This window comes from Narcine bancroftii, chromosome 8 (assembly GCF_036971445.1).
Source record: "Narcine bancroftii isolate sNarBan1 chromosome 8, sNarBan1.hap1, whole genome shotgun sequence".
In the NCBI taxonomy this organism is placed as follows: Eukaryota; Metazoa; Chordata; class Chondrichthyes; order Torpediniformes; family Narcinidae; genus Narcine; species Narcine bancroftii.
The window spans coordinates 98,494,325-98,518,050 of NC_091476.1; the positions used below are offsets into that span (position 1 = coordinate 98,494,325).

Genomic DNA, 23,726 nt, shown 5'->3' on the forward strand with positions numbered 1-23,726 from the left:
TATTTTAATTTAACAATCTTTCTCCAGTCTTGTTAGGTACGTCGTCTCAAAATTTTCTTTTTGCTAAAACGAACCCCCTTCCATATATCCATTGTATGTGTGGTGAAGGAATGGGTTTTAGCCAGATGTAAGGTCAATTCATCTGCAAAATAAAGAAAAGCAAGTAAGATGAACATGTATGCTTGTGAATTTGCTTTATACCCTGTGAAATAATATTAATCAGTGAATTCAGCAAACTGAGCAAACTAACATCACAAATATTCATTTTGTGTCGCTCATTCTGTTTTCCACTGTGCTACCATACATAAGAATGTAAGAAATAAGATGTAGAAATAACCCACTCTGCCTCTCAAGCGTGCTTTCCTTCAACAAAATCATTGCTGATCTTGCGCTTCAGCACCATTTTCCCCATCCCCTGATTTTTCTATCACTCCATTGATCCTTGTCCTAAATGTAAACAATGAGTGAATCACCAACCCCACGAGAGAATTCCAAAGAATCTCTCCCCTCTGAGTGAAGAAATATCTGCTGACACAGTCAATTTCTGCTCTTCAATTCATTCTCTGAACACTTGCTCCTCTGGTTGTAACCTTTTTTTTTCTATCCTCCCACTGATGTCTTCTCACTGTGTAAGACTACTCTAAGTCCGGCACTTGCCTCTGGGAGCTTACTGCCTCAATAGTTCTTTATCACCAATTCCCATGATGCTGTCACAATATTTGAAGAGCAAGTTACCAAGTAAAGGTTTAAATTTTATTAGAATATTTCAAAATAAGACCCCATAAACAGGCCATTTAAAGCCAGTACAGAGCAACAGCAGTCGGAGTGGGCAGACACTCCCCACGGGGGAGCACTGAGATTTCACTGTTCATCAGATGTTGCAAATGGCGACTGGTGTATGCTGTTAGTTTTGTTTACTGTGTGTCATTTTAAGGTATGTTAGCTGGTTTACAATATAATTTTCTTGTTTTAATATAACATTGCTATTAATCCAGGTCCCTAAACTTAAGTGTCAGTAGAAAAATATTTAGTGGTAGGACTGTAGGCAAGTGTTTTATACTGTTCTCTATCACCCTGGGGAACACTCTAAACCATACAATATTAAGGTTTGGATTTTATACTTGTCATTAATGACAGTCCCTAGTTTTGGGTGACATTTTTAAGGTTCAAATACTGTCTTATATGCTGACATCTACGGTATATCTCTTCTTGAGTTAGAGGTCCATAGGGATATATTAAAATAATTGTCTGAATGTGGGATAGACTTCCATTTGTTTTGATACTGTGGCCCTTCATCTCCAGTGTGGTGTAAATGATCAGCCTAACACATACTCACCAGAAACAGTGGCCACACACCATTTACGCAACAGGGCCATTTGATCAGAGGACTTGATTGCATTTTTTTAAATTTCCAGCAACACAAGGGCTTAAAGTGTTCATGTCTGCTCACAAAACAAAGAAATGTACTGATTTCCTAATTAATTGTAAAGAGAAACTTTGACATCACCATGTGATGGAAGAGAATTTCAAGATATTATCTTCAGTACAGGAAATAAATGCAATCTCTGTTCATGGTGTAGCTTGTTAATGTGGTCACTGCCAGTAGAATTAGTGGAAGCCTGTCTTGAAATGTATACTTGGTGCAACCTTACAAAGTTACTGACACAATGCTCAATGGGAAAAGATCTCCATCTCATCTATTAACCAAGATTATAAAAAAAATGGATCCATCAATATTTACCTCACTCTATTTTAAGATCCCTAAATCATCTCTGATTAAAGATTTATTTATCTACCCTTGCATCATGTTTTGTTTAAGCGGACCCTCAAATGTTTTGCTTACTCCAAATCCCTGTGCGTTCATACAGTATGCTGACAATTCTGAGTACAAGGAAGAAAAACGAGAGCATGCACTTTGTTCTAACTTCATTACCTGTGTGTTTATATTTCAACATTAGGATCTGTGAAACCTTTTTTCCCTTCGTTCACCAGCACTGGTTTCTCAGTCCGTGTATGCCATGCTAATATCTATTGGTAACAAAAGAAAAGGAAAAGTTTAGAATCCAATAACTTTTACCATAATATATCCAGTAGAACTTCAATTCCCAAAGCAATATTTGATTTTTAACACAGAATCTTTGAAATGTGGTGGGAGGGTAGATTACATTAAGTTGTTTGCGCTACATTGTGCGAGTTTCTAAACATCAGGAGTGTGCTTACAATCCATTGGAATGATTAAATCATACTTGAATCGTACAGCCCATGTTTCACTACCTCTTGTCACAAATCTTTCTGTCATGTCATAAGGATATATACAATTTCTTTTTGTACATAATTCTTTTTTTGAAACTCAGTTGAAGCATTTCCATTATCATTTCAAGCAATGCAATACAATACAAATTTCCAAACTCATTGCATCAATTTCCTTTTCAATTTCTTCACAAACTGTTTTTGCAAAATTTTTGCCTATTATTTTCGATGTATTCTCTGGTTAGTGACCATCTGATGTCATTTTTAGGATTAGTGTTGAAACTATTATTTATTGAAAATGGTAAGTAATCTTACACAACAAAAATAATTGGCTTTTGTAGTGGAAAAAAAAAATCGGCAATCCTGGAAATCTGAAACAAAACCCAAGAAGCTGTCGGCATGTTTAGCAGCATCTGTGGGGAGAGGTAGATAGATTTGACATTCTGAGTTAAGAAGCTTTATTACAAAAGAAAATGAAAAATGTGTTTAAAATTTAAAGAAAAAACGATTGAATCCAACCCACAGGACTTCACACTGACTTTGTCTTGGATATGGCTGACCTTTGTTTCAATATGTTTCTGTACCACTTGGTTACAATCATCATTTTGGTTTCCACTTGATCTCTGCATTCTCCCCCTCTCTATAATTTATAAAAGAATTATCTTCTCACTTTTCCATTTTGGTTAAAGAACTCTTAACCAGAAACATCTACTTTAAATCACTTCAGGCACACCCCAAGGATGTGTGTTTAGCCCACTACTCTACTCATTATACACCCACAACTGTGTGGCCAGGCACAATTTCAATGTCATCTACAAGTTTGCCAATGTCACCACAGTTTTGGGCAGAATTACAAATGGCAATGAAGAAGCGTACAAGAGGTAGATTTCTGAGTGATGTCACGTCAACAATCTTGCACTCAACATTAGCAAAACCAAGGAGATGATTGTGGACTTCAGGAGGAAGTCAGAGGAACATGATCCAGTCCTCAGAGGGCTCAATAGTAGAGAGGTCAAGAACTTCAAATTCTTGGGTGTCAACATCTTCAAGATCTGTCCATCCACATTTTTTTTTTCAGTTTATAAAAGTCTTTATTACTAAATCTAAAGCTGAATTCAAACTACAATATGCAAGCCCTTCCCAATTATACTTATCAACTCCTGGTCTGGTCCCAACTGCCAAAGCGAGGCAACGACTGCACACTTGCAGTAGGTTGTCTGGGCGCCGGTAGCAGCTTCTCCACCTCCCCCGACTGGGTGTCCATCCACATTGATGCAATTATAAAGAAGGCTCGCCAGCAGCTATACTTTGTGAGGTGTCTGAGGCAGTTTGGTATGTCACAGAAGACTCTACAAAACTTCTACAGGGGTATTATGAAGAACATTCCGGCTGGTTGCATCACTGGCTGGTATGGAGGTGCCAAATCTCAGGACAAGAAAAAACAACTTGAGGGTTGTTAACTCAGCCTGCGACATCACAGGCACCAGACTTCACTCCATCAAGGTCATCTACGTGAGGCGGTGTCTTAAAAAAGCAGCCTCTATCTTCAAAAAATCCTCACCACCCAGGCCATGCCCTCTTCACTCTCCTACAATCTGGATGGAGGTCCAGGAGCCGAAAGGTGAGTACTCAACAGCACAGGGGCAGCTTCTTCCCTGCTGCCATCAGATTCCTGAATAATCAATGAACAAAGACACTGCCTGACTTTTCATGAACTATTATTTTTTTTTTAATATATTATTGTTCGGTGGTTCATAATATGAATGTTTACACTGTGATGTTGCTGCAAATCACGGAATTTCAAGACTTGTTCATGCCAATAGATCCTGATTCTCTCCAAACATTTGCCCGTTGTTAGGTAAAAACATCATGAGCTGGGAATGTAGAGGGAGTCACCCAGTGCTGGGCCTTAACAAGATGCAGTTGTGACCTTGTACTCTCAAGATAAGAGTGGGGATGACAAATTGATGTGCAGGAAACTAGCAGAGAAGGATAGCAACACTTTATTCATTGGACAATGTCATGGTATGATAATTTACTAAGTACGTATCCTAAGGTATATAAAAAACACCACTTGCTGATAACGGCAGAATGCGCCTTCTCCAACTAACACTGTTAGTTGCAAGTGTTACAATCCGGCAATAAAGAACAAAGAACCTTGATTTCGACTCAGTCTGGTGTTTGACTCACTCATTCATGAACAAAGCAGACCTAACACCGTGCATCAAGTCCAACCAGAGAGGGGCCTATATTGGATCTCCTATTTAGGGAACAAGACAGGACAAGTGGCAGAGGTTTGTGTTGGGGAACACTTTGGGTCTAGTGATCATAAAGCTATTTGGGGTGGGTATGAAGGTTAACGGGAGTGTGTGTTATACATTGAACATTTAAAATTTTAATAAAGTATTAAAACAATCATACTATTTCAATTATGGAGAAGGATAGGGCTGGGCCTAAAGTTGAGATTCTTGATCGGAACAAGGCTAATTTTAAGGAGATGTGAAAGGATTTAGAAGGTGTTGATTGGGATTATTTATTTTCTGGAAAGGATGCAACAGATAAATAGAGGGAAAATTTCCTGGGGAAATTTTGAGAATACAGAGTCGGTCTGTCCCTGTTAGGATTAAAGGAAAGGTTAGAAAATATAGGGAGCCTTGGTTTTCAAGGGATATTGGGAATTTGGTTGGGGGGGGGAGGGAAAGGGATGTGGACAATAGGTATAGACTACAGGAAATAAATGAGGTGCTTGAGGAATATAAAGAGTGCAAAAATAATTTTTAAAAAAGAAATTAGAAAGGCTAAAAGGAGATATGAGGCTGCTTTGCAGGCAAGGTTAAAATAAATACAAAGGGTTTCTACAGGTACATTAACAGTAAAAGAATAGTGAGGGATAAAATTGGGCCCTTTGAGGATCAGATGGGTAGGCAATGTGAGGAGCCAGAAGATATGGAGGAAATTTTAAATGGTTTTCTTTCTTCAGTATTGACTAAGGAAAGGAATATTGAATCAGGTGAAGTAAGGAAAACTAGTAGTGAGGTCATGGAAAATATACAGATTAATGAAGAGGTAGTATTGGGTATTTTAAAAGAGAATAAAGGTGGATAAATCTCTGGGTCCGGGCAAGATATACCCTAGGACCTTGAGGGAGGTTCGTATAGAAATATCAGGGACTCTGACAGAAATATTTAAAATGTCATTAGCCATGGGGTGGGTGCTGGAGGATGTTGTTCCACTATTCAAAAAAGGCCCTAAAAGTAAACCAAGCAATTATTGGCCTGTGAGTCTGACATCAGTGGTAGGTAAATTAATGGAGAGTGTTCTTAGAGATGGAATATCCAATTATTTGGAAAGACAGGGACTGATTAGGAGTAGTCGTCATGGTTTTGTGCATGGTAGATGTTTAACAAATCTTATAGAATTTTTTTGGGGGGAGGTTAATAAGGTGGATGAAGGGAAGGCTGTGGATGTGGTCTATATGGACTTTAGTAAGGCCTTTGACAAGGTTCTGCGTAGTTAGGAAGGTTAGTTAGGAAGGATCAATCATTAGGCATTAATGTTGAAGTAGTGAAATTAACTCAACAATGGTTGGATGGGAGATACCAGAGAGTAGTGGTGGAAAATTGTTTGTCAAATTGGAGGCCAGTGACTAGCGGAGTGGCTCAGGGATCAGTACTGTGTCAAAGACATCAGAATTAGTGAATGCCAGAGTGAATTGGTAGTTTCATTAATTGCAATGACTAAATTTATGGTAGCCACAGCCATGACTTTTTTATTTGAATTCTACTATTCAACCATTAGCAGAATTTGGAACTATTTTGTTGGAATCATTGAGTATACAGCCATTTAGAGCACTGAAGTGAAGATGTATTTATAAATATTATATAATCGTGGTACAGGAAGAAACAAATAAATTGAAATGGCAAGTATTTTTTGTTTTAGTCCCTGAGGAATTGTTTGCTGAGCTTTGACAAGATATGATGTCACAGTTGTAGATTTGCCCTCTGTTTATCTGATTCATTTCTGTGGACAAAAGCCATTAAACATTAGTGGAAAGTTTAAATAAATGAACTTAAACAGTATTTACGAATGTCTGTCGGACCAGTCTTTGAAAGAACTTGTGGAAATATTCAAACTAAACTGTCATTGCAAAAAGCCTCTCCAAAGCATTAACAAATTTTGAAATCTCAAGCTGCAAATATCCACAAGAACAAAAAACATTTAAAAAGATGTTTAAGTATGAATGATAATAAAAGATGGGGAAAATCTGTCTCTCTCACACACACACACACACACACACACACACACACACACACACACACACACACACACACACACACACACACACACACACACACACACACACTCATTCAAGGAAGTTTACATCTTCCTTTATGGTTATGTTAGAATCTGAGCATTGTCACTTTGTAAAATTATAGAATGAGGCAAATAACAATCGTCCGACGCATCCAGGTCAAGAATGGGTAGTGGGAGTGGGACAGGGTTTATGCAGGGTCAGTGTGCAGAAAAGGCACAAGCCTTGTGGGCAACATTGTTATTGAAAACTGAGTTAATGTAGAGAAGAGATGGTAGATTGTACAGAGGCCATGTAGCTGTGAGTTATGTTGTGTACTTAATGCTTTAAATTGGCAATATGAATCACCGTGATGTTCAGTTCAGATTTATATTGCAAATATGAACTGTAGAAATTGAATTTTACTGCACAGTGCTTTAAATATATTTTAAAAACAGATAACTAGTTTTCTACAGTTTATCTTTCTGCACGACCAATTACCATAATCTCATTTCTGTGTCCTTGTTCCTTCCTTCATCAATTTACTGAATAAAATTTCATCCAGTGGTTGATGTGCACTTACGATGGCCAGAGAGATGGCCTGCAATATTTATATTTTTGTTTTTCCTCTCTCTGCTTTCTCTCCAGCTTTCTTCCCTCTTCTCTTGACAGGACATAGTTCTTCCTGAGCAGGGCATCCATTGTTTGTCAATAGTGGACCTTCACCTGCAGGATATGTCACTTCCAGGCATAAACCATTGCACATGTGCATATTGATCGGCGATGTGTAATGGAAATCATGGCTAATTTTAATCCCCTGTCAGCAAGGAGCAAAAGCAAAGCAGATGGACATCTGTCTCAGCCACTTCCTACTTTAAACAGCAGGCTAAATCTTTATCAAGGTGCTTTTTATTAGGCACTGCAGTTCTGTGCAATTTGGACAAGTTCTACCATGCCTGTGCTCATTCTCAGGCTTGGATTATTTTTTTTTGTTTTTCTTTAAAATAATTTTGGAACCTTGAAAAAGTGAAGTAGGTCCTCCAATATATTTTGAAGCTCTGATTTTTAAAGTATACTCTTTGGAAATGTAAAGGATTACTTTTAAAACACAGTATGGCCATGAACTTTATCTACTTGTTATACTGAATTTTCACACAAAGTCAAACATTACGGTTGTCATACGTTCTTTGGCCCCTTACTGCCCACTCAGGTATTCAGACTGGATTAATAAGATAGTTGGCACTTTGCCATGAGTCAGATAGCAACATACAGCAAAGTCTCAATAAAGACAGATTTGGAGAACACATCCTTGCTAGTATAGTGGCCACTGTATTAGTTAGGCTGTGTTCTCTAAATTTCCTTACAACCTACCAACAAGTGGCCAACCTTTAGGTTGGCAGCATTGTTAATGGGATGTAAATGTCTCAGATGTGCTGAGACTTTCCAAAAAAAACTATTAAAACTACTTCAAATAATCAAAAAAAGATCAACCGCTTTTTCAAAAATATTAAAACATAAAAAAGGTGTAAAAAATGGTCAACGGGACAAATACATTTTTCCCTCCAAATCTCCCTGTTAGTAATGCCCATTAGGTGGGGACCATAATCCCATGCCTTATCTCTCTGGTATTGCAAAGGCAGATTCCTCAGACTAGTCCAGGCATAGAACTGAGATGCCCTGGCACATGGGACAGAATGATTCAGCTCCTTTTGTTATTAGTGGAGCAGTATTTATTGATACATATCTCACGGTTCATATACAGCAAAACTCTTGATCCTGGGAACCTTCTACACTTCTCTGAAACATTTGCTCAATGAGTTAAAATAAAAAGATTTTGTGATGGAATCTCTCCTGTCTCAAGAACTTCTCACAATAGCGCAATTACCTCTTTGTTTTGCACCTTAGGAGTTGCACTTCACTGTTTGTTCTTTCATCATATATCAGCCTGTTGTAAATGCTATGGCCGCGCACAGATTAATCCAAATAACATTTAAGTAGCATGTACTCCGTGGTATCATTGAATTATTAAGCCATTAAAACGACTAAGAGAAACTTGAGAAGTGTAGTGAGATGGAGCTGATGTAAAATCATTTTAAGGAGAAGAAAATAATCGAATTTTAAACAAACTCATCCTGACAGCAACCACTTTGCAGTCTTAAAGGTTTTAGTGCAGTTGACTGCAGAGTTTTAACACACTCCATTGTTCATTCCCTTCAAGTTCAGGAAAAAGAATAGAACAATTGATTTATAATGTTCTTACTAAAAAGTCTAATTTGAAATTGTGTTTTCTAAATAATATTCTGCTTCTTGTACTTTAACTTACATCTATCAAAGTGCTTGTGGGTGGCAATGCCGAAATTATAGAATGATTATTCCTGCCCCTTCTACTTTCTCAACCTATTCTGATTTCTGCAATTAAAAAAAAAGGCATTAACATTTTAGTTTCTTCAAGGGATTCTGGCACTTGAAACTATAATTTCAAGATTCTCTCACATTTGCTGTATTTGCTAAAAATAGAGTCAAAATCTACTGTTGAGGTACTTTCCATGATTTTGCATGGGGAAACTGTCAATAGATTATGCAGAAAGTGACAGACAGCTCTTTGACTGATCACCACGATGAATTTTTGAAAACATCGACCTGTGCATATCGGCATTGGAACAGGGAAAATCAGAATATGACCATTTGGCTGATGGCTTTGAACAAGGAGGGAAATTGGGTTAAAAAATGGAAAGTGGTTCTTTTGTATGTTACTCATTGCAAATTATTATTTTGTTTGGATTCAGATAGCACATGTATGGTAATAAAAGTAGTTAGTTCTTTAAATTATTTGAGTGCATTGACTTTTCAGTTTCATATGGGATTAGTTCATTTGTATGACTGATTTATTAGATACAATCGCATGGGAAATATTTTAATACAATTAAGATTGATATGAGGTATGAGAGGTGCATTCATTGCTATCCAATTATCATATGCTAGATTACATAGAGCAATCAGGAGAATATACCCTCATTATTATACACATTAACAGAACATTTTCTACAAGCACTTTGGCTGAACTCTATGGAGAAGAATATGTCATAATTGTTATCTGTTTTGAATAAGAAGATCGAATGAAACACTAGTTTCTAATCTTCCTGCAATCCTAAAAGCTACTTACTATTTAAAGGACTCACCTGGACTTTCAGTCAGTATATTCTATAGTTCTTAAGAATTTCTTCCAAAGTAAAGCAAATTATTTGGAATTTCAATCATGATTAGTGCAAATTGAGTTTTCAGCATTTATTTAACAGGCTCTATGATTGAAGCTGGACTTGGCCACTCTAAATCAAATTAATCTATACTTTGTTTCATCTGATTCTGCTTTTCTTGTATCTTTATACAGGTTCTAAAACTTAGGTTAGTTATTTTGGTTTGCAAGAGTATTGAGCAGCAGATTTTAATGCCTTGTAATTTGCAAGGAAATTGGTTGCCCCATTTCCATCTAGCTATATTTGGTGTATTGGCTTCTTGATTATTTTAGTTGGTTCAGATTGAATTACTCACAGCTAAGCACAAGGTACTCTGACCAAAAACTGACATTTGGGGTGAAATATCCTTTCAAGCCAGTGGTTCTCAACCTTTTTCTTTCTGCTGACATACCACCTTAAGTAATCCCTTTAGTTTAAGCCAAATGCAAAGTTCCCATATTTCAATATATTATGCAATATTTCACAGTAAAAGGTACAAAATATCTTTAACATTTGATGATTCATAGGAGATTTAGTGTATGAATCAGACTGGAAACTTGCACAAAAAAAAAGCATCTCAACATTGACACAACCTTGACACATCTTATATCTGAATCAAATACTGATTGTGACCAAAGTGGGAGCTCTTCCCAATTTTCCTCTCGATCTGTTGTTCTCCATAGTGGATGAAAGACAGGAAAATTCTCCTAGTGACATTACTAATGTTTATCTCTCTTTTAATACTTAAAGATTCAAATTTAACAAGTTATTTATTACTGTGCAACTTGCTATTAAATTGAAAGTTGTGTTGTCTGTAAAACAACTCCAGAAGAAATCTTGTGTGGGTATGAAGGATGAAATATAAAGTGCTCCTTGGTTGTCAAGTTTGGGATTTATAACAAAAGATCTACATTAGTGCAATTGTGGTGCAATACACAAAAGTGTTGGAAACCCCAACAGGTCATGCAGCGTTCACAGGAGGCAAAGGGATATAGCTAACATTTCAGGCTTTAGCCCTTCATTAAGGTATGAGCAGAAACCAGGCAGGCAACTGAATAAAAAGATGGAGGGAGGAATGAAGGGGCTGTGGGAAGAGCACAGACTAGTAGGCAAGAGGTCACAAGTGGATAAGGATGGGAGGGGAGAAGAGAAAACAGCTACTGGGGGAAGGGGTATGTCACTGAATGGAGAGGGTATGGGGGTGGGGAGCTAGAGGAAAGGAGACAGAGGGATAGGGAAAGAGAGAGAGAGGAGAGAAGTTGATGTTAATGCCATCTGGATGGAGAGTGCGCATTTGGGATGTTAGGAGTTGTTTCTCCAATTTGCGGATGACCTCAATTTGACTGTGCATGAGGCCATGGACAGACATATCTGTGTGGGAGTGAGATATTGAAATGGTTGGTTACTGGAAGGTCCCCATTATTTGCAGCAGAGTGAAGGTGCTCAATGAAATGATCTCACTCTGTGCCCAATCTCTCTGATGTAGAGGAGGCCACAATGGGAGCACTAGATACAGTAGCTTACCCTTGCAGATTCGCAGGTGGTGTTGCTTCACTCGAAAGGACTATTTGAGGCCATGGATGGTGGTGAGGGAGGAGGAGGTGAGTGGAAGTGGAGCATTTCCTGCCATCACTGAGGTAAGTGCCCCTGCCCTCCACCACCCCCTCCCACAGCTTTTTATTCAGGCACCTGCCTGTTATATGTTCATTTCTTGATGAAGGGCTCAGGCTCAACATTGGTGCTATCTCTTTGCTTCGAATGGAGGCTGCGTATCCCTGCTGAGGTTTTCCAGCACTTGTGTGTATTGCCCCACAATCACAGCATCTGGAGACTTTCCTGTTTAACTACCTTAGTGCAATTGGCTGCTTTAGGTTCCAGATCATTGAGTGTCACCAACTCTCGAAGGAGGCTACTTTCTTGATAACCTCCCTTTACTCCACGCAGCTTAAAGTAAGCTTGAGGTCTCTGTAGAATTAATCGGAGATTTATTGCAAACCCTGCCATATCTATGGCAAATGGCCTGTGTGGATCAAACACTGTTTTCCATCCATAAACTTTTCCTGCTGCGTTCACTTTAGGAGATTCGTATCGGAGTCCACCCACAAAGGCAACAGGCCAGACCGAGACTTTCCTTGTAGTGCGCATCTGAAAGAATGGGAAAAGAAAATGGTTCATTCATTGAAACCATCAACTGATGTACAATAAATGTACATTGAGAAGATTAATCCAATGTATATTTTGCAAGGATTTAACAATCAGTCAGAATAAAATTCCTTTCAGTTTATTGTGCCCATTTAATCAATTTGATGGAAAACATGAACTAAAGCCCATATTTAGATACTTTTGTGATTGGAGCTAGGTCACTAGTCATTCAAGGTAAGCAGTTAGTTTCCAAGTGTTGAACAGCTGTCTGACATCTCTGTTTTATCTGATAGGTAAAAGCTCCAGTGACTGGGCTTTCCAATGAAGAAAGCTGCATCCACACGCAGTAGTTTCTTGTTTATAAACATGCAGGAAACGGTTCAAGTAACAGAATCAGAAACCTTCTAACTACTGAATGTCCACCATTAAATCTATCACTGTATTATGCTTTAATATCCTATTTATGTCCAATGTAAAAGGACATTTTCTCCATTCAAGCAGGACAATTATTTCCTTATATTGAAGAGATAAATTCATTGTTGTATCTTTACTGACCAAATTTAAATGGGAAGCTGAAAAATATGGTGAGAAAATATATTTTTTTTACACATGAATGCACTTTGAGTAATTTTCAATGTTTAATATTTCATTCCCTTCACATTATTTCCCCATTTGTCAGCACTTTCAATGGAAATATTAACTCTTTAAGTTTGCAAGTAATTTTCTTGCATACCTATTGCCATGTGATTGCACTCTTTTTTTTAATGGAACTCGCAAGAGATTTGGCATTCTTTGACGTGGATCTATCAGGACTTATCCTGGACAAGTGACCTATCCTGGACATAGAACATCTCCTCACTTCTCTGGAAGACGTTAACAGTGGGCGTGGTTACCAAGCACTATCATGTCATCTTTCTCCAGGACCCTACTATTTATTAAACAATATTCATTAATTTTTCTTTATGTATATTTGTCCTGCATATTTATCGCTTGTCTGTATGTGTTATGTTGGTTGTGTGTGTGTGTGTGTGTGCGCGCATATTTTGCACCCAGGACCAGAGAACGCTATTTCATCAGGTTGTAATTGTGCAGTCGGATGATAAATAAATGAACTTGAAAAATGAAAGTTTCCTCCATATTGGTGGAAGATATAGGGAGTGATTCTCTGCACAGGAGGCAACCTACAGAGACCAATGAACCTGCCACCCAGTATGTCTTTGGGATGTGGAAGGAAAATAGACAGTACCAGTCGGCTGATTTGAAGTCGGGTCATTTGCACTGTGAGTTAGCAACACTTTTTTCTGCATCACTCTTCTAATCATTGGAGAGGAGACGGGCATTTTGTTTCAACCCAGCGGGTGCCATGGTTCTGATACATGCAGTCTCATCCCAATGAAACTCTACATGGTCAACAGTTGTAGGTAGGGTGCTAGAAAGCGAGGCATGGCTGAAGAGCTCTTTCACAATGTTGGCTGAATGGTCTTCTGTCTTACACTTTATGAGACTGTAATCTTGTGCCCAAAATGCCTCAAACATAGTTGTTCAGAATTCCTTATAACATTTTCTCTGTTATCATAGATCATCAAATAGAATTTTTGGTCAGAGTACCTTGTGCTTAGCTGTGAGTAATTCAATCTGAACCAACTAAAATAATCAAGAAGCCAATACACAAAATATAGCTAGATGGAAATGGGGCAACCAATTTCCTTGCAAATTACAAGGCATTAAAATCTGCTGCTCAATATTCTTGCAAACCAAAATAACTAACCTAAGTTTTAGAACCTGTATAAAGATACAAGAAAAGCAGAATCAGATGAAACAAAGTATAGATTAATTTGATTTTGAGTGGCCAAGTCCAGCTTCAATCATAGAAAGGGCATGGTAAGTGTCAAAGATGCAAAGTTAAATGCAAAGCTTGTGAAAGACAAATGGTGGAAATATGTTTCATATGTCACTGTCTAATTATCATATTTATCATTACACTGTCACTGTGGGCTATCAAGCATAGTGATTTATGCAAGCTATATTACATGCAGTACTATCCTAATGGGCTGAACATTGTTTTTCAAGTTGAAGCATAATGGGCCATGTACCACTGAAAGTCAACTTGGAAAAACTTTACCCTGAGGTAATAATGCTGACTTCCACCTTACCAATGAGCTGAGACGCAGCTGAGAGTCATCATAAATCCAGCCATTTAAAAACTGTCTGCAGTGAACCAAAACATGACTGTTTAAATCAAGAACAGAGATTGAAATGTTAAGGTGGAGTCGGAAGACTGATTTTGTGAAGCCTTGTGTGGTGCAGAATTTTGTTGGAACACAGGCATTTTCTACAATGACCTTCTGTAGATGCTGCATCAAGCTATTGTAGGAAAATGTGCATCTCACCCTGATGTGGAGAAACCTACAATATCAGGATGTTATGGGCAAAAGAAAGAAGTGATCATGAGATAAATTAAGAACAAAGTTTTGGTCATACCACGCTTGGATATGAGAAGTTTGCAGAATTATAAGTGATGGGTGTCATGGATGGAGCTGCTGCTTCTCAGCTCCAGTGATGCGAGTTCCCTTGTGATGTCTGGGCAGAGTTGGCACATTCTCCCCGTGACCGAATAGGTTCCCCTGGGTAGGTGATCCATCTCCTGACTTCCTGAATTCTTTCCAGCAGCTATGGAATGCAAACCAAGAACATGATGCAAATATCTAACCTGGCCTACATGTGTGCAGCTGTTAAAATTCAAGCTCAACACTGTCAACTCCTTGGATTAGGTCTCAGTCCACTACCTTAAACATACTGTCAAGTTACCACATGTGCACTTTAGCTGCAGAGTTACCGGCAGTAGCACACCAAGCTTACCTTAGCAGCACCAAACACATTAAAGGACACTAATTCCAAAAGGAACAATATCAGCAGGCAACACTGCTTTTGTCACGCTCTGCTCCAAGTTGCACATCATTTTGGCATTGCGGTATGTTATTGTGCCTTCAGGGAGAGTGGCTATCCTCTAATGCAGCACCATGGTGGGAACATCCCTGTCAGAAAGACTAGTATTTCAAGAATGCAGATGATTGCTTTCTTTCAAAGGGCATTGAGGAAGGGAAATAAATTCAGGATTCAATATCTATTGAACATAATGTATGTATGAAAAAGTCATCCTTGATGTCTCAATCTGGTTTTATGTAACATGCACAATCCGATTTACTCCTTATCTGCTTTTCTGCATGCTTTAAGCAATGACCACCAGTTAGGGGATATGGGGAGAAGGCAGGTAGGTGGAGTTAGGTCATAAATTAGATCAGCCGTGATCATATTGAATGGCGGAGCAGCCTCGATGGGCCCTTTTTGGCCTACTCCTGTTCCTATGTTCCTATGTTAGTCAATGCCCTCATTTTAAATCTTTTCTCTCTGTCTTCAAATTCCCCAACACTTTCAACCCTCTCTTTGTAACAGGTCTTTGTATTCTTATGGGAACCTCTTCGGTATCCTCACCACCAATGGCAGAGCCTCAGCTCCAATGTTGCAAAAACCCTCGTATTCCTCTTCTGAGCCCCTCTGTTTTCTGCTGTCAGGCACTTCCTACAGCCTATTTCTTTGACTAAGTTGTTCAGTGAGAAAACTTGTTTTGTATCTCTTTCCGCAGGACTCAGCGGGACATTACATTAAACATGCAAATAAGTACTGCAGTCATGTTAGCCTCAATGTCCTTTTATCAGATCAAATAATTGCACTTTTTTTTCTTCTCCAGTCCCGCAACTATACATTCCATTTTGATGTGAAATTTTGTTTTCGTTCTAAGGTTAGCCAACAAAAAAAAACCCAGACTGGAATGTATTATTGAAGGGAGAAAAAGATGCAAGGATTTGAGACTATAGAGCATGTAGCTAAATATTTAACTAATGAAATGCTGACAAAACTGAACTTTACCACATACTGTGTCATTTTCTTCAATGAATAAGCTCATATGATCAAAATTACTGGAGGTCATCAATTAAAATTAATTTTTCTAACTCATTTCATGAAAATTTATGACATGCTCCTCATTCCGTTTAATTCATCCATTTTTATTACAATAAAGAGTGGGTACTTAACTAATCATAACAGAACCATAAAGTGCTAATTATTTTACGGGGACATGAGATTCTGAACAGAGAAGAGGTTTCATTTTGGCATACCTAATCTATTCACAATCCATATTCTCCTCGGCCAGCCACTCATCTTTCCTGGAAATTGCCAGCACCAAACTGAGACCAGATCTGGTACTCTGGTCCAGCTCTCAGTAGACTGAGCTGACGATTCCTTGGGAGGGTACCATGGATGAGGTGCAAGAATGGAAGACACTATGTTATGCTAATCTTGCTGCAGAAGCACAAGAGCGAGGCTGGAAAGTGAGGGTGCGCTCGGTTAAAGTCGGTTGTCGAGGATTTGTTGCCAAATCCATGACCAAACTTCTGAGGGAAGTAGGAATCACAGGGCAGGCCCTCAGAAAGGCAATTAAATCCATGTCCCACTCAGCTGAAAGGAGCAGTTATTGGCTCCGACAAAAAAGGAGGGATTCTATCTGGGCTCCAAATGACCTCTATGAGAAACGGATATGAAACACATACCCAGGCCTGATTAGCCAGTGGTAGGTCTACCTTGGCAGAGGATGTCTTGTATTTAAAAGGCCAAAATGCCCAATGATACCAACTGAAGATGTGACTAATACTGTTTAATATTCCCTAGTGGTCATCCTTCATTATTTTAATTGAGGCAACCGACCATTACTATATGAGAGAGGATCAATCTAATTAATATTGAAACATCAGAGATTGTAAGACGTCCTCTATATCGACCTCGTACACATTTTCAGATACTTCAGCAAGTAAGGCTCACTCACAATTTTCTGCTGATGAAGCAGTAAATATTCTTAATAGCATTTCTTTTTCAACAGCCATCATTAACTGGCTTTGGTAGAAATATGTTTCGTCATCCCTGTGGGATGTGGAGTTGTCGGTAGTGAGCTAGGGAATGGTGTTTAGCTTTTCTTTCTAAAAGTTCCTAATATTATTCTTGCACCATCTGGTTCACAACTCTCTGATCTTAGCCAAGATTTACTCACATGCTGTACCATTTTGAAGCTTTCCTCTTAAGGTTCAGTTACTTGAGTTTTTAAATCTTCTATTCTTTGTGAATTCTGGTAACGAAAATTGCATGCAATATTCCATGTCAGGCCTCAGAATTGATCTGATCCATAAAGGAATAACTAGTTCTAACCAAAATATTGGATAGCAGAAATACATGCTATCCAATGTTAAATTTTAAATTCAGACATATAGCACGGTAACAGGCCCTTTCGCCCCAAGTGCCCATGCCGCCCAATTGACCAATCGCCCTGACACATTTTTTTTTTGAATGCTGGGAGGAAACTGGAGCACCCAGAAGAAACCCACACAGACACGGGGAGAATGTACAAACTCCTTACAGACAGCACCAGATTCGCTGTAACAGTGTTGCACTAACCGCTACTCCATTCTACACTCGGCTTTACCAATCTAGTTCAGTGATAATCAGTTCATGCCCCTAGGAGATTTTCAGACACTTTGCAGACATTAGTTTGTACTCTGCACATTTTTGGTGCCCTCCTCACATTTACAATGTCCACATTTTCAGCTCGTCTTTCTGAGTAAAATTATTGTTAATCTCTCTGCCACCAAGCCACATAATTTTGGATGACCTGCAATATTATTATTTTACTTTGCTCTTTGACATTTATTAATTTTGTGACCAAGGGCAGCTCTTCGTGGCATTCTATTGGCCATTTTATAAACCTTTTGTTGTTTATTGTCATCCAGATAATTTAACATGAGCTTTGACCATCACTGACACAATCATCACTGGATGCTGTCTATTTTGTGGAGAAAGATAACTACAATAAAATACCCTGTATACAGCACCTAAGGGGATTGGTAGATGCCGGATAAGTAAATATTCCAGTAGCTCGAGACAGCATGTTGTGTGACTGGCGAACTGACCGCTAGGGGGGTAGCCAATTTTGTCTTCCATATTTTTTTACCTATTTATTTTCCGTGATTTTTTTTGCTGGTTGCTTGAGGCTGCCGGTTCCTTGAATTCCGAATACCAGGGATTTTACTGTATTAGTGTTAGAATTTTATGTAAGGTGGAGGGTGACTTTAAAAAAAAATTCACATACCTGGCTTGCCATTCGGGAGTTATTTCCAGGAAAGAGGGCTGCATTGGTGTTGTGCTGGGAGTCTGATGTGAACCCCTGCCCTCCTTGTTCCTGAGCTTCACTGCTCCTGGAACCTGGTTAGGGCTCAGCTGTCCCTTGATAGTCCTCCAACATTGACACGGTTAAAATGATCCCATTGTCTCATGGCTCAGGTTAGAGTGAGGCACAGCGGCAATCCTTTCCCATGAGGTCTGAGGCTGGATAGGCCAAAGCAGGTTGTGTGGCCACTTGGTGGGGACAAGCCAGACTCATGCCAACACAGTAATGGGCAGGAGGCACCTGCTCCATGTTTTGCCAGACCACCCAAATCCACAGTCATCTCATTACCTCTCGGTGACAATTTGGGCACCTTCTCCCTCTCTGGCTATGTGATTACCCCTGGCAAGAGATTTCTCAATGATAACAAGCTTGACCGAGAGATCAGTTATGAAAACATTGCTTCACTGTTACTTGAGTATCTGGCTCCCCACCCAACTATACATTCCATTTTGATGTGAAATTTTCTTTTTGTTCTAAGGTTAACATGGGGCTATGTCTTCTTCATAGCATATCTAGATCTGTAACAGTGAGTGTTCAGACTCCAGGACCAAGGCAGCCGCAATAATTGCATGCAGGGTAGTCCTACAGTAGCAGGGGGAAAGTGTGTGTACAAGCATTGCAGGAACATACCTAATATTGAGGAACCTGACTTAATTTATTCTCTGTCACCATTGTTAGCACTGAAGCTTCCTCGCCCATCCCAGGAAAAGTTGTGCGGAAGAGAAGAAGGCCGCTCCACAGGATAAATGCTCTATTTATATATTAGCTATCTGTAGAATTGATGTTTGCAACCAAGTTGACAAACCAATAGAGATTCTAAAGTGTTAAGTATTGGATTATTGAAGAGAATATGAGTCAAAACCTATAATCAGAGGGTTGAGATGGGGCCTCTGAACAGCACTATTTCTGATCTCTTATTTGAACTTCAGAGAGCAATCTTGATGGAAGTGACCACTTTCTCACAGCCTATCCATTTATGTGAGTACCCTATCTAATGTCATGACATTGGCAAACAAATATCAGGGAAATAACTTCCAACGATCCAAATTTTAACCATCAGTAAGATCCTTTAAGGGTCTATGTAGTGTGGATTGTGGAGGGTCATGTATCCTCTCCGTCTGGAACCCGATGGGAGTGTGAACTGTTCGGATAATGTGGCCTTTCTGTCTGGAATCTGGTGGGAATGTGGATTGTGAGGAGTCATGTGATCTCTCTGGCTGGAGCCCAGTTGGAAGTCTCCTCACCTGCCAATCAAAGTTTAGAGCTGCCCTCAGGTGAGGCTGATGCATGATTGGTCCTCACAGGTCACGTGGACGGGTGTTGCATTGAACAAGCCAAACATGTACAGTCTCTATCCTCTCTTTCTTTGTTTGTTGCTGCTGCATGGAGACCATCACTGAACTTCAGGCTGCAGGCCACGGGCAGCTCCGGAGGGCCGAATGTAATGGGCCTGTCCCGGATTCTGAACTCATTTGATTTACTGTTTGTTACAGTGCTGTGCCTCCTAGAGATAGAGAGAGTTGATGATACTGTTTGTTTAATCCTTGCATTCCCGATCAGGAGTTGAGAATGTTTCATAGTGATTTATTCTCACCTGATGTGTATTATTCTGGGTTCGTTTTTGTGAGTTTGGGCTCCTTTATGAATTCCTCTGTGCATAAATAAAGGTAACATGTCTAGTGTGACAGAGTATTTAGAGGTGGTTTGGGAGGAATTGTTAGAGCAGCTTGCACACACACATTTTAAAACACAGAATATTTGCAGGCCTTTTGCAGAATGCTTTTTGCAGGAAGCAGCAAAGTATCGACAGCAGCTTACCTGGGAGAGCATGTGATCTTTGCAGGCAAGAGGAACTGTTTTGCTCTCAGAGAGGGAGGGTGTGAAACAGAGAGAGAGGAGTCTCAGAAATTATTTGAGAAGGACAAAGCTGGCAAACTTTGGAAGGCTGCCTGGTCAAAGGAGAAGACTGGTGTTGTGAAAGATGACCTGAAAGAAAGAGGATCATCTGGAGAACCCTGAAGAGGGCAAGTTTTGTCAGCAACATTGATTGAGAAGGAATCAGTTGTGAATGTTCTGAAAAAGGAATCTCTATCTGAAAACCAGCAAGAACCCTCCTGAATGGTAACCATTTGCCTGTTAAGCACCAAAGACTGGTGAACTTTGTTAATGCTAACTTCTGTGCACAGAACAAGAATTGCCTGCAACCAGTGAGATTGGATTGTGATCCAAAGAACTTTTCTAATCTTAAATATACATTACATAAACCTGCACTTAGTATTAGAGGGGGGATTAAGTAGTTAGGTAGGTTAAGAATTTAAATTTCAATTCTGTTTTCTTGTTCAAATATAATTAAAAACTACATTTGTTTAAGTAACCCTGTGTTGTGGTGCATATCTATGACTGCTGGTTTTTGGGGTCCTCTGGAGTCCATAATACTAGCCTTGATTCTCTTTGAACCCATCGAACCCATTCTTGAGCACAACAGTCCAATATAAAGAGTAGGTCATTGGGACACAGATCTACCAACTTAGTGTTGAAGGCCTCTTGAGAGCAAAGCTGATAACTTGAGCTCATGAATAACGTTATTGAAATTCACACATAAAAGAAATCCGCATTCTAACTATGTTGAAGCAATAGCAATACAAGTTCAAGACACAATCTTAGTACATGTTAACATTTTTGTCATCCAATTTTGATATAACCTACCTCTTCAAACAACTCTAAGCTGTATGTGTTGTCATCATCTGCAAAATAGACGATTCCTTGCTGGGTGTTGTTAATATTGAACATTTCCCGCAGCCACCTCAATCCCAGATTTCTCTGCATGGTGCCACGTGGAAACCGAGGATCCCGAATGTCCCCCCTTGGCTTGTAATTGCGCGGTGTCTCTACATTCAAGTGCGTGTAGTTAAGGCCCGTCTCCTTGAGGAGTCGGGTCACCAACGTTGTTCTTCTCTGTGCATCCTCCACCAATATCCAGTGGAGGTTGGGCACATGAAGCAGGGTGTTAGCAACTCGCATCAGTTCTGCCTTCTGCACAGGCCTGGTGTAAGTTGGAGTGATGACGTGAATTGTGGGGAGTACGTCCGACCACGGAGGGGGCCGTGTGTAAACATACTCTGTCCTGACCACCTCCACAATATCCTTATCTGGTGGGCAGTATTCCTTGGAGTCTGATGACTGACCAAAATCTCGATGGTTGCCAACGTCACTCCCGTCGTCTGAAAGAAAAATGGCAAAAGTTCATCAATGTAGCTTTGCTTTCTTAAATTTGCGGTGAATGACTAGACTCTCAGCCTTAATGTCCTTTGCCAGAGAAATGGAGCTCTGGTTCCACCACTAGATGGTAGTCTATGCTGCTTCATTTCCTTTTGAATCTGTGGCAGTAATGAATACAATTCAATTTATGTGGCATTTAACATTGCAAAATATATCACGGTACTGCATCCAATTAATTATTATTGGAATATGGTTGCCAATAGAAGTTGCTTTTGTATATAAGGGAAAGATTAACAGCTTTTTGATTTGGTAATGTTGCCAGGTACACTGAGAAAATCTGCATATTCCTCTTTATAATTCTACAGGATCTTTAATATCTTCCCAACTAATTAGACTGGATCTTTACTTCATAACATATCAAGGACAAAACCCCTGGCACTGCAGTATTCAGTCAATATTTTGATGCAGTGTCAGCTCAAATGACGTGTTCAGTATGAGCCCAGGGCTGAAGGCACACTTATCTGACCCAAAAGCAAGAAAGTTTGCAGCTGAATCAAGGTGACATTCAATCCATTCAGAGTCCAAAGTGATAACATTTAAAATCAGCCAAGTGTAAGGATTCACGGTCACTACTTTACACCAAGTTTATTTCTGATGGCAAAAAAAATAAGTCTGCTAGATGAATTAATACATAATGGTGCTGGAGAAACTCAGCAGGTTCTTCAGTGTCCATAGGAGGCAAAGATATATAATCATTTTTTCAGGCCTGAACCCTTCGTCAAGGCCTGGAACATTAGTTATATATCTTTGCCTCCTATGGACGCTGTGGAACCTGCTGAGTTTCTCCAGCATTTTTATGTATTAACTACATCATCTATAGACTTTCTTGTTTCACAGTTGAATGAATTCACAGGTCCAGCAGCATCTGTTGAGGGAAAGGAAATTGTGGGCCGAAATGCTGAAACATTGACAATTCCTTTTCGCCCCACTGATGCTTCTTCACTCATTCTCCAGCAGGTTGGGTTTTTTTTTGCTCCCGATTCATTTCTAATGGTTTCACTTTGTAGGCAAGGAACTGATGAACATAGAACATTGAACACATCAGCACAGAAACAAACCCTTTAGCCCACGTTGTCTGCTCCGAATGTGATGCCAAAATTAAACTAAAACTCTGCTACTTGCCCATGATACATTTGAAACGAAATTATTATGCTGTAGTTCTATTCTTTGTCTACTACTTTGGCAGCCATTTTCATTCTTTCAAGGGATGAGAACTTTGGAGGTTGACCCAGAATTTAATCGCTCATCTCTGATTTCACTTGAGGAGTTCTTGAACTGCTACTGATATCGAGATGTGGTGATTCCCACAATGTTGTTCCAGAGGGAGTTCCAGGATTTTGACCCAAAGATGGTGAAGGATTGGTGATACATTACCATATCAGGATGGTGCTCAACTTCAAGGTGGTGGTGTTCCCATGCTTTTGTTGCCCTTGTCCTTCTAGGTGCTAGAGGCTGCGGGTTTGGGCAGTGCCATCTAAAAGGGTCTTGGTGGGTTGCTGCAGTACATCCTGTAGTTGGTATAAACTGCTACTGCTGTGCACTGGTGGTGAATGAATGGTTGTGGATAGGGTGCCGATCTAAAGGGCTGTTGTGTTCATATTAAAATATAGCTAATGTATTTGGATAAGCCTCCTTTAAAATGGTGAAATGCTTACAAGACATTAATTGATTTCCATACCAAATCTCTGGACTCAGATTTCTCAGCTTCTAAGATTCCTACATTTGTAGGTCAATTGTGGAAAACCAGGATTTATATATTTTTTTAACCATCATTTAAAAATTGCTTTATCCATTTTGGTCAGGTCATCACTTACCCTTTCGCAGTGTTAGCAGTGGTGAGATGGTATTCTGGTGCCAGACGGTAATAAGCAGGGTCCAAGGTAAAACAATCAATACAATTGCGAGGATGTCTCGTCTCTTCGGCATCTCCAGGGCTAGTCCAACATTTCTTCATCACCTAATACAAAACCCAAAGGTTTAGAACCACATAACAATCAATAGCTTTTCCACACAAGAAAATTTGGTAAAGAAGATCCTACACCAGGGTAATGAGATATCACTTTATCAAACTTTGAGACAAAGAATAGATCATAAATATAGAAGTTCCTACATAGAGAACATTCTATGCCAGGGTGATGAGACAGAGCAGCAGCATAATTGGACATTATGTATATTCTGTTCCCTCTTTTCTCACTAATGAATTCTCAGTGTTGGTTATTTCATGTAAATCAAGGGAGAAAGCCAAGAGAAAATGAGTTAA

The 23,726-nt window shown here is 39.4% G+C and overlaps 1 protein-coding gene across 1 annotated transcript; it reads right to left on the reverse strand.

Annotated features, from left to right (window-relative positions):
• Positions 1 to 1,941: 1,941 nt before the first annotated feature.
• On the reverse strand, positions 1,942 to 23,395 carry LOC138741820 (galactosylgalactosylxylosylprotein 3-beta-glucuronosyltransferase 1-like). The gene is made up of 4 exons (XM_069896086.1): positions 23,281 to 23,395; positions 20,894 to 21,408; positions 11,623 to 11,919; positions 1,942 to 2,028 (listed from the first exon to the last, which is right to left on the reverse strand). Exons 1-4 carry the CDS (start codon positions 23,390 to 23,392, stop codon positions 1,942 to 1,944), a joined length of 1,011 nt encoding a protein of 336 aa, XP_069752187.1. The 5' UTR covers positions 23,393 to 23,395.
• Between the last annotated feature and the right edge of the window lie 331 nt (positions 23,396 to 23,726).